The 11385-nt window shown below is 46.2% G+C and overlaps 1 protein-coding gene across 6 annotated transcripts; it reads left to right on the top strand.

Annotated features, from left to right (window-relative positions):
• The first annotated feature begins 783 nt into the window (after positions 1–783).
• On the top strand, positions 784–9885 carry ccdc150 (coiled-coil domain containing 150). 6 transcript variants are annotated; one of them, XM_062473744.1, is made up of 27 exons: positions 784–878; positions 1309–1665; positions 1797–1975; positions 2155–2223; positions 2318–2434; positions 2541–2670; positions 2777–2820; positions 2952–3044; positions 3191–3298; positions 3376–3500; positions 3611–3788; positions 3891–3959; positions 4112–4204; positions 4539–4622; positions 4743–4850; positions 4929–4991; positions 5320–5448; positions 5665–5822; positions 5971–6010; positions 6211–6359; positions 6452–6566; positions 6637–6828; positions 6982–7050; positions 7156–7287; positions 8330–8416; positions 8562–8717; positions 9628–9884. In XM_062473744.1, exons 2-27 carry the CDS (start codon positions 1311–1313, stop codon positions 9763–9765), a joined length of 3180 nt encoding a protein of 1059 aa, XP_062329728.1. In that variant the 5' UTR covers positions 784–878; positions 1309–1310; the 3' UTR covers positions 9766–9884. The 6 variants fall into 6 exon arrangements, with proteins under 6 accessions (XP_062329728.1, XP_062329730.1, XP_062329725.1 ...); XM_062473746.1 differs by having other exon boundaries at positions 4743–4793; positions 5971–6061; positions 9628–9883; XM_062473741.1 differs by having other exon boundaries at positions 5971–6061; positions 9628–9883.
• The last annotated feature ends 1500 nt before the right edge of the window (positions 9886–11385 follow it).

The raw sequence follows: 11385 nt of genomic DNA, 5'->3' as shown, positions 1-11385 counted from the left end.
CTCCTCCCCGACTGCAAGCGGCTACTCTCGCCGGTCGTTTCATGCAGCCGCAGTCCATGTCGAACGCACCTATTCTCTGCGTTTACCCAGCAACCACCCCAGGATACTTGTGGATAAAGTCGCAATCAAATCTTGTTTACATAAAATAAGCCTGCTCCCGAGCAGGTTTAAGCTAAAGTACTTGTTGCTATGACAGCAAGTCCAGAATGAGCTTCGAAGAACCAAACAATCCAAGATCATGACAAATCGTCAACAATCAAATCCAGCTAACTGGTTACGGTAGCGACGTACGGAGAACGGGCCCCAGACAGTATGCCCGTGTATCGTCACCAGAGAAAAATAGTAGAAAGATTGAAGTGTAGAGGCATTCTACACTTCAATCTTTGTATTTTTTAGTGTAAATGAGTAGCAACAAATATATGCTTTTTAATCTATTCCATCTGTATAAATAATAAGTAGGCATAGGCCTACTTATTTAAAATATACAGATATCAGTTGTAAAATGTCAGTAACATAACGGACCAATCGGCAACTGACGCAAGCTCACCTCACAATTTCCCCAGACATGGTACCCTCTCTAGTTAAATCATTATTATCTAACATAATTATAATATTTGTGCTGGCATTGGTATTTACTGGAAATAGTCTGTTTGAAAATTCAAATAAAGAACAACAACAGTCATTTGTCAATGGCATTATAAAAGCCGAGGCAACATTTGAGGTGTTGTTCATATATGTCTATGGTTCAGACTGCCATCTGTGTGTGCACAATGGAACTTTTATGATGAATCACTTGAGGAGCGGTCGATTTGAATAGAGGGGGGGGACTGCACGCGTCTCCATAGAAACGGGCAGGAAGTAACTGCGGGCAATTTCTGGTAAGGAGTTTTCCTTAAAGTCGGTGGCTTATTTTAAACATTTGTGAAACCCATGTCTTTCCTTAGTTATTTAATAAATGCTAATAATTACTATGCACGTAATGTTGTTGTTAACAAGCCAATGTTGCTCGATTCATTTACCCTCAAGCCAGTCACAGACATAGCTGTGATTTGTTGTGATGTCGCTCACTCCGATCTTAGTTTACGACGTTGGCGAACTTAATTTCCTGACAGTTTGTCTTCCTTTTGTCAACTCAAGTAAATAGATATGAAATAGGCCGCAAGTTATTTTCATTCATATATTCATTAAGAGTGATGTATGAAAATGAAGCCAATGATCCCACAGCACGCTGGCATAGCATGTAGCGCGCCTGGGAAAGCATCGTGCCTGCAGTGCTTGTATTGTAATCGGTACCTCTTGTTACTCCAGCAATGTCCCGCATAGTGATTCCGTCCCTGAATGTGGGTCCCTCGACTCCAGAGGCGTTGTCCTTACTACACCAGCGCCTTTTGGTGGCCGAGGAGCAGGCCGAAGCTCTCATCAAAGACATGAACAGTTTAGGGGTCTCCAGAGAGCGGCTGCTGGAGCCGGTGGACGTCCAGCGTCCTGTTAGCCCCCTGAAGATGAGGCGAATACTCGGGGGAGTAGAGGGGGTCGAGGGGACTCTGTGGCGCCAGTGCAACTCGTTGGTGAGCAGAGTGTGTAGGGTGGAGAGTCTGCTGCAAACCCTCAAGCTCACCACCTTCCGCCTGGAGACAGAGAGAGAGATGGACCCGTCGCACTCAGGTAAACTCTACTGACAGAAATTGTCGTTTGAAAAGTAAGTAAACAGACTGGACTTGAATGTCTAGGCAGCTGTCGTTTAAAGCTCAATTATGTGTCTATCTGTACCATATATGTGTGTTATGTGTGTCCAGCCCGCCTGAAGGAGCAGCTGGCAGTACTGCAGCAGGAGAGCGAGGAGGAGCAGAGGACCTCCATGAGGGAGGTGATGAAACTGAGGGACCAGCTCTGTCAGGCCTGTGTGGACAGAGATGAGGCCCAGCAGGAGGTCCACAGGCTGGCTGAGGCCCTGGAGCAGGCCACCACTACCAAGGTAGCTTACAACTCAATCCACAGTACATATTTATATTTAGTTACTACTACAAAACAATAAGTATTGAACAAAAGACTTGCTGCTTGAGGATGTGCTGGGGAATGCTAATGGCCATCCTATTTTAACGACACAATTATAACTTCCTGATTTAATGACATTCCTTGTTTGTGTTGACGTAGATGGATGTGGCTTTGGCTGCTGAGGAGTTGAAGGTGATTAAAGTCCAGATGAGCGAGAAACTGACAGAGGTGATTCAGCAATTTTAAGACCAAAACCGACTTGTGTTTCATTTCCCAGCCATAATCACCAAATGTTGTCCTTCATGGCGGTTGCCTGTCTCAGATGGAGGATCAGGTGACCCAGGAGTCTGCTCGCTCTTTCAAGGCTTTCAAATCCCAGAGTGAGCTCCTTCAGAGGGTGGAGGAGATGGAGAGAGTGGTGGAGAAGGAGAGAAGACAGGTATTTATGAATCAAAATATGCTGGGCAGAAGCAACACTAAAGAAAGAAAAACTAAAACGTGAACTAAAAGTACAACTCATTGTTCTGGTCCCCCACCCCCCCCAGGCTCAGATGGTACAGGAACACTGCAAAGCCCTTGGTTCTGACGCACAGTCTATCAGAGAAAGACTACAGGAAGAGGAGGAGAGAGGGCGGAGACTGCAAGAGGAGTGTCAGCAGCTCAAGGATCAGACTGGTCAGGACGTAGAACTGCATTGTGTGGGATAACGATTTTGATTGTTTCCAAATTTTCTTGCTCACTTTTGTCTTAATATCTTGATGTCCTAATTTTCTATTCACAGAGGTGAAAGATTCCTTGGTGTTTGAATTGACTAATGAACTGAAAGTAAGTAAACATGAAGTGAAAGCAAACGATCCACATAGTGTGTGTGTGTGTGAATGCATAATTGGAGGTTCATGTGTGTGTGTGTGTGTGTGTGTGTGTGTGTGTGTGTGTGGGTGTGGGTGTGTGTGTAGAGTGCACGGCTGGCCCTTCAGAAGCAGCAGCAGGAGAACAGCTGGCTGTTGAAGGATGGCGTGGAGCTGAGAGCAGTTGCAGACAAACTACAGGTCAGCACCGCACCCTGTTCTACTGTACAACACTGGTGTTACAGCACCTGGTATAAACAGATTTATGTCTGTGGAAAGTATAGTGCTAGTGCTGTCTCGCTTGTTCTCTCTCTGGCACCCTCTCTCGGTCCTGGTACTATACACAGAGTCTGAATGACCAGTTGGAGAACCAGTGCTCTGAACTGAGTGCTGCCCTACGTTCTGTCACAGTGGAGAACACCAGGCTACAGACGGAACACCAAGCAAGCATCAAGGTACCGCCTCTGCACACATCACCACATGCTCAGACACACAAGCATGCTCACGCTAATGGCCTGTGTCTCTATTTCAGGCGGAGAGAGGCCGCGTGGTCAAGCAGATACAAGAGCAAGACCTAATACTGGAGGCAGCCAGACGCAACATCCAAGGGGAACTGAAGAGGGCTCTGTCGGAGAAGGTTCAACTGCAGTCGGAGCTGTGGGTGCTTGTTGGAAGTGATAGCATGATATGATCCTGTTCGAGCACTTTATTTATCCAAATACCTGTGCTAAAACACATCAACCAATAGGAACAATTGATCTCCATAGGGAGACTCTGAAAGATGACCACACCCTGCTTGTTCAGAGTTCCACGGTTACCCAGGAGACAGCTGTCACTCAGAGGGAACTGCTGGAGCGTACCATTGAGAGGTTACGGGGGGAGCTGAAGACCGCCCAAAAAGACAGAGATGTCATGAGACAAAACAGGGACTCTGCTAAAACGGAGGTACCGATGTCAGTTTATAATATCTCCTGAAACTCAAAACGTTTGTCCTGTGTAGCACATGGGGTTTATTTTGGTGTCTCTTATTTAATTTTTGTCTCTCAGATATGTGTAGTGGTCGCTAAGCTTGAGGGAGAGAGGAGCTCACTGGAGCGTCAACTCACTGAGACTAAGGTACTGACCGTGCAACATCAAATCAGAATTTAGTGTCAGCTCATAGCTGTGTGATAGGGCATTTAGAATTCACACTTCATTAGCTAACCAAGGACCATCTCTTCAATAATGGCCTCTGACCAATGGTGTTCTGGCTTTTCTATGATTGACAGCGGGAGGCGGAGACTCTGAGCTCCACCTTGCAGAGACTGGAAGGAGAGAACAGGAGGCTCATGGGAAAGTTGGCAGCAATGGAGCACCAACAGGTGGGAAGTCACGTCAAGCCTGTGTTCTGTGAATTTCAAAGGGGGAATGGTGAATACAGTTACAAATTTTCTTTGCTTTGTTTCAACTGAAAATAAACTGATGTTCATATGGGCCGCTGCGGGGGTGCCCTTTAGGGGTGCCCTTTGCAGGGATTTCCTGGAGTTGTTCTACAGTTGTGCTAGTGCTGAATGCAATACCTTGAGTTGTGCTATTGGCAACTTACTTTCTTCACTGCTCATATATTGTTGCCACATCCTGTCGCGTATATAGGTAATATTCATTTCTTGTCTTCCTTTTCTCCTTCCCTTTTGTCTTCTCTGTTCTTTTACCCAGCATGCACAGCAGCAGGTGGAACAGATGCTGGAGGAGCTTACTGACAACAAGAGCAAGCTGGCTTATGAGAAAGGAAAACTACAGGTAAAGAGATCCCATATGACCCTATAACACACTGCCACGCTGCCACACCACTGGTCGTTCAGCCATATTTGTCGTCCATTCAACAACGCTGCTCTCCTCCGTTGGCTTTTGTCCCACTAGAAGAGGGTGGATCATCTTGAGGAGGAGCTACAAGCTCTGAAGGATGCCCAGGTAGAAACTGTGCAACAAAACAAGGCCAGCACTTGTCTGGAGAACAAGTACACGCAGGTACACACACGCGCACACACACTTTCTGCATACAAGCTTGCCTACTAACGGACATCTGTTGTCCTCTCTCCTGCATAGGCTAGCGCTGAACTGAGTACATGGAAGACATCCTGCCATAAGCTGGAGAAGCAACTCAAACAGGTAGACCTTCGTAGTAACCTCTCTAGTAAACATGTCTAATGCAACAAAGTGTTATTCATTAATCCGACCCTTTTATCCAAAGTGACATACATAGACGTGCAGATATATAGTACAGCAGATATTCAAGGACAGTGCGTCGTGCTCACAGTATTTCAGTGGTCCGAGTCAAGGAACGGTCTGTATTCGACCAGGCCCCGTGCAACACTAACAGTACAGCCATTACATCTCTATGACATTATAGTACAGTAGCTGTCCTAACACGCTCGTATCTCTATCTCACCCCCGCCCCCCTTTATCTAATCCTTCTCCAACAACCCTCCATCCCCAGACCGGGGAGGAGGTGCAGGCCCAGCGGGGGGTGTTGGCGGTGGCCTTGGCGGAGAGGGAGCGCGCCGTGTCGGCACTCCAGAGGTCGAGGGAACAGCTTTCCCGTCTGCAGGAGCAGCACAGGGACAAGGTCAGAGGTCAACACGGGGGGGGGGGGGTCACCTCAATACAATGCCTTTGGATAGGCAAAAGCTGAGTGTGGAGTCGCGTTGTGGCGGCCGTGTCACTTCCGCCTGTTCTGTCCACTCACAACTCAAGGGAGACAGGGAGGGGGTTATTGTTAGGAGACCAGTCCGTCATCGTTCCTTATCATCGTGTGTGTGTGTGCTGTGTTCCCGTGCTCCAGCAGGGTGAGCTGGGGGGTTCCTCCCAGGGTGGGGGCACGTTGACCCAGACCCTGGAGGGGGTCATGGCCTCCCATGCCAGACTCCAGCTCAGCACAGAGAGCCTGCAGCAGGAGCTGGGGGGGCAGGAACAGGAGCTGGTCGCGCTCAGGAGAGACAAGTAGGTATCTTTGTGTATGTTTGTGTACGTGTGTCTGTTCTTAAGTCTATGTCTATGTGTGTGTGTGTTAGTGAGTGAGTGAGTATGTGTGTTGGTTTGTGAATACGTGTGTCAGTGAGTGTGTGTATGTTTGATGCCTGTACTCCAGACTGCAGGGTCAGACAGAGGTCGGGAGACTACAGACAGAGGTGAAGAATCTGCAAGTCATCCTGCAAACCACTCGCTCAAAGAGAAACAAAGTGATGCCCCACTGCACAACCTAACCTAGCCATCACCTTCCTCCTGATTTAAGAACACACACAGACAACCTTGTGTATTGACTTGCCCAGTATTGACTGATATGATAACCATGATGACTGACAAGGATACACTGTTCCAATTTATCTAGCTGGGACCCCTGAGAGAAACCTTAGACATGGCCAGGCTGGACAACAAAAAACTAGCTCTGAGTTTAGAGCAAGCTGTGTTGGCCAACACTACCCTGCAGGGGAAGCTTGACATGGCTAGAGACCATCACCAGAATACTGTCTTACAGAGGTAAAGACTGGCTGTAATGATGGAAATGCTGTATGTGTGTTTATAAGAGCTTTGTTTGAGTAAGACAAGTGTGTGTGCGTGTGGTGTCTCAGAGAGGCGGAGCTACACGAGGCCAGGGCACAGATTGGTCAACTTTCTGAGCATTTGGATCACATGAGTAAAGAGAAGGACTCTCTGAGGAAGGTGTCTAAAACAGAGATCTCCGAGGTATGTACACACACACACACACACACACACACACTCTTCTACCACTCACTTCCTTGCTGTTACCCATCAGTTAAAAAAGGCTCTGGAAGACTCTTCTGCCAAGTCAGGTGACCTTTCCCGAGCCAATCGGGAGCTTCGGGAGAAGGTGTCTGAGCTGGAGAAGATGGTGTCCAATCAGAGAGACCGTATTAAAGATCAGAAGACCCAGCTAAAGCAACACCTGGAGAGCAGAGCTGTGCTGATTAACTCCCACAAACTAAAGGTAGTTCACACTTTTTTATGAACCATAATCTGATACACAGGCCCAGTACAGCATTACAGGAAGTGACTGTGGCACCGTACCTTGATAATATCTCTTCCTAGTGCGTGTCCTTGCCTGATTCCTTCTCTTGTTTCTTCCTTCCTTCATGGACAGAACATGGAGGTGGAGCTGAAGAACGTGGAAGCTCTTAAGGAAGAGTATGAGAGGAAGAACCTTGAGCAGGTAGGACACACACAGATACCATAAACATTCAGGCAGTCTCTCACGCACATGTAAAACACACACACAGACACACACACTCTATGAGCACTGTGTGCTGGTGTGCAGGGCCAGCAGATCCAGCAGTTCCGCAGTGAGACCACTTCCCTCCAGAGGGAGCTGCAGCGACTGTCATTCAGCCAGGAGGGGGAGCTAGAGGCAGAGAGGGAGATGAGACTGGCGATGCAGGACAAGTGTCAGGTAAACTAGAAAACCTGCATGAAACGTTAAGGTTCACCGAGCCAAGTTAACAAGGATAACACGATAAACTCTCCCAGTCTTCGGGGGTAGGAGACAAGGAAAGGTCGGAAGGAGGAATAACAGCAATGAAGGAAACACGGGTGTAAGAGCCAATTCAATGATTTGTCATTTAAGTAAATTAATATTAATTGCCTGTTATTTTCTGTACTCTTAATTATTACAGGTTTACGGTGTAATTGTATGTATGTATGTCTTTGCTATGTATAAGGTGTATATACTTTTACTTATTTCATTTATGTTTGTTCTATTACATGTTTGGTATGCTATGCGGGACGCCTCTGCAGCAAAAAAAAAGTTCTAGAAAGTTCGACCAGGCTGCGAGGTTAATTGAGGCAAGCTGCATGGAACAAGAAATGGTTATTTTACCGTTGAGAACGCACGTAAAAAGGTTGATTTTGAAAGGATTTATAAACTGAAGTTGTATTAAGGTATTTATGAAAATACACTTCATTGATGTAAAGACCTTTCTTCAAGTTTTTGCCATTTTTGTTTCTTGGGCAATAAAACGTGCAAGTTTTTTAAGGACTTCTGGCCTAGTGTTTGTTACGCGTACAATCCCATTCTGTTGCACCGTACATAGGATCAATGAATTTGGACTTGGCTCCTATAACGGGTGTGGTTCAGCATCTTAACCCTTGTGCTGCCTTCGGGTCACATGACCCAAAGGTTCATAACGAACCACCGTTGTGTTTACCCAATTTTACCCAATACAAAAACAAATAACAATTATTTTCTTTTAACCATTGCAATGTGGGGGGTCTGAGACAGCCCGACAGTTAAAAGAAAATGCTTCACTTTGTTTTTGTAGGAGGTAAATTTGTCGCAATACGACGGTGGGTCACAATGACTGATGGGCCAGAATGACCCGAAGATAACACAAGGGTTAATTAAAGCGGTGTGTGTATCTGTATCTTACTCTCTCTTGGAAGTCGCTTTGGATAAAAGCGTCTGCTAAATGCATAAATGTAAATGTAATCTTCAGAGGTTGGAGGAGGAGATTCGGAAGCTGCAGGAGGCCAAGGATGAGGCCGAGCAGAAGCTATGGGACGTGAGTCTGGAGTCCCAGCAGGTACGAGGCGACCTCTGTCACCCACTTTTTTTCCTCATTCGTCCTTAGTTTTCCACTCGATGTACACTTTTAGTGGGTTCGCTGCGTGGGGAGTGTCGTGTTACCCCTCCCACCCAAGTTCAGACCTAAACATTCATATCTGTAGATCTCTGAGAACTTGGAGGCTCACCACTGGTTTCGCTCCAACTTCGACGTCCCGAGAACCAGGACTCCGGGGGAGGAACCACAGCAGAGCAGGCTGCGTTCCCCAGGGAGCGCTAAAGACGGCGAGCGCACCCCCTCATCCAGACACCGCAGGAAGGTACTCGTGCTGTGACCACACTTCTAAAAGGTCCCACACTTATTCCAGTCTATTTCTAGCTTCTATACAGACATTACTCGGTAGTTTAATGATTCTTCAACTATTATGTAGATTTATTTTGTAAACACAGTGAATTAAATGGGCTTAAAAACACCTAATCAATAATACCACTGAGAACTGCATGCTGCAGTTTACACAGCAAGTGGCAATATTGTGTTAAATATGTGGAGAAGATAAAACTGGTCATTATGTTATCAAATATTTAACTGCTTTCAGATTCCCAGACAGCCTTTGCTGATTGCACAACCCCAAGTTTTTTCTTTTAGAACCCGAACATTTTCTCAGTTGCGAAAATCAAGGCCTTTCACAATTGTAATCGAATGTGTCCGACTTATTTCTGAGCATGAGAGAGAAACATTGACAGAATGTATAATGTGGAGTGTTGAGTTGAGGGAACTCATAACCAGCATTCTGGGCCAAACCAGTACAACCAGCCTGAGAAACGCTGCTAATATAGGAACATATCATGACTATTGAGCAACCTGTGTTATATTAGTACTTGTACATAGGTACTTGTATGTCCATTGGCTACATTACTGTAGTATGTGCATCACTACCAGAAAGCCTGGTGTTTCCCCCCCCCAAATTGGATCCCTTAAATCCTTGTAAAAATGGCGAGGTCTGTGCAAGGGCTGTGTGTGAGGCAGGATGAGTCTGTGCAAGGGCTGTGTGTGAGGCAGGATGAGTCTGTGCAAGGGCTGTGTGTGAGGCAGGATGAGTCTGAGCAGAGGCTGGTTGTGGTTTTTTTCTAACCATGTTTGCCCAGTGGCTGTAGTCGCTAGGTGTTTGCAGTGTTTTGCTACGGTTGCTAAATTGATAACCGCCTATTTGGTTGTTGTCATCATTGCAGCCAGCAAGCGACAGTGTGGAACCAGACTGGCAGAGATGGACCTCTACCATGCACCGCTGGGAGACCAAGAGAGAGCTGGCACGCATCGCCAAGGGATACAAACCTGGACAGACCAGCACAATGACACACACACACTGACACACAATGAATGACACGTTGAACATTGACAATGGTAAATGTTATATCAGCCATATGTGTTAGCAGCTGTATAGTTGAGAAGTGTTTGTAAGCTGTTTAACTTGGGGGGGGGGGGGGGGGTAATATGCCTTCATCATATAAACTGTCCAATCATTACCAACTTCTTCTGATATAATGTCTTTTTTGTATGAGTAGTATTTTATAAATAAAAAATATTTTCAATAGTACTGTGTGTAATTGCTCCCCGTAATGCAACAAAACAGCGCAGGCCATTGATAAAGGCATCTGTAGACATGTCATTTAGCATTTCTATATGAATAGCTCTGGAGCTGAAACATGTGAAGATGAGGCCGTACCTTTTATGTTCCTTCCTACCCTGCTTAGTAACAAAGGGACCAAAGCAGTCCATACCGCAGTATGTGAATGGTGGGGATGGATTTGTACGCTCTGACAGGAGATCTGCCATTCTTTGTTCTTCTGTGGGTCTCCTGAGCTTACGACAAGTCACACAGTGATGCACATGGGATGCTACTGCTCTGCTCATTCCTGGAATCCAGTAGCCTTGTGATCTGATCTCATTTACTGTGAGGCCCTTTCCTTGGTGCTTGACATTCTCATGACATTGAGAGATGATCATCTTTGTTATGTGGTGATCTTTAGGAATGACAGCTGGGTGTTTGACTGAACTGGGTAGGATCTCATCGCAAAGCCTTCCTTCCACCTTGAGTACTCCTTCTTGATCCAGGAAGGCATCAAGATGATACAGCTTGCTGCGAGGAGACAGCTGAGCCCCCTTTCTCAATAACTTGATATCCCCTGAATAGGTGTTTCTTTGCAAGTCCTTAATGATGATGAGTTTAGCATCTTCTCGTTCAGCTACCGTACTGTGACTGCTGGACTTATCTCCTTTGGCTCGGCGAATGAGGCGAGCCACAGCTTGTACAGCTCCAGAGAAGGAAGACAGCTTTGTCAAGCGGTCTGAGAGGCTGACTTCTGTTGTTTCCGCACTCAGTGTCTGGGCCTGTCTCACCTCAGGATCTCCAATTGTTAGTGCTGTGTCAATATCTGCAACAAGAGGTATATCCTTCTTCCATAAGAATTCTGGCCCAGTCAACCAATTGGATGTAAGAATCTCACCAACATTTAGACCTCTTGACGCATGGTCAGCAGGGTTTTGTGGAAGAAATTGCGATTTCCGGTGTGCTTACATTATTCACTAATCAATATAACTAGTCATTGGATACTAGTTAGTATGTTCTCATGTAAGCTTGCTATTAATAAGAGTAGATGGTGTCTATGTGTCAGGGTTAATAGATGTTCGTGATCAGGAGAAAGTACTGGGTAAACGTCCTTGGTCATGACTACAAGGAGAGCGCCAACTATGATCTCTCTAGTCTGAGTGGTCATGTGTTGGGAGCTGTGAATCTCTTCCTCTGAGACTGTTGTAACGTCATTACTGCCTGACTGTCACTATCTATGTTTACATTCCTGTGCCCTATAAAAGATGGTCCTCCGGCTTTCAGAGCTGAGAGAGACATGATTGAGACCTAAGCCTGGTGTTGTGTGGTCATTTATTGTCAGAGGTCTGGTTTTCTCTCCCAATCTGCAGATTGATAATAC

Source organism: Osmerus eperlanus, chromosome 11 (genome assembly GCF_963692335.1).
Source record: "Osmerus eperlanus chromosome 11, fOsmEpe2.1, whole genome shotgun sequence".
In the NCBI taxonomy this organism is placed as follows: Eukaryota; Metazoa; Chordata; class Actinopteri; order Osmeriformes; family Osmeridae; genus Osmerus; species Osmerus eperlanus.
This window is presented reverse-complemented; position numbering and strand designations above follow the sequence as displayed.

Excerpts from the sequence above, each read along its gene's own strand:
- ccdc150 (XM_062473741.1), top strand. The coding sequence starts at position 1,311 with ATGTCCCGCATAGTGATTCCGTCCCTGAATGTGGGTCCCTCGACTCCA. Across the intron at positions 2,671-2,776 it reads GCAGCTCAAGGATCAGACTG|AGGTGAAAGATTCCTTGGTG; the intron begins GTCAGGACGTAG and ends TTCTATTCACAG. Across the intron at positions 7,051-7,155 it reads AGAGGAAGAACCTTGAGCAG|GGCCAGCAGATCCAGCAGTT; the intron begins GTAGGACACACA and ends GCTGGTGTGCAG.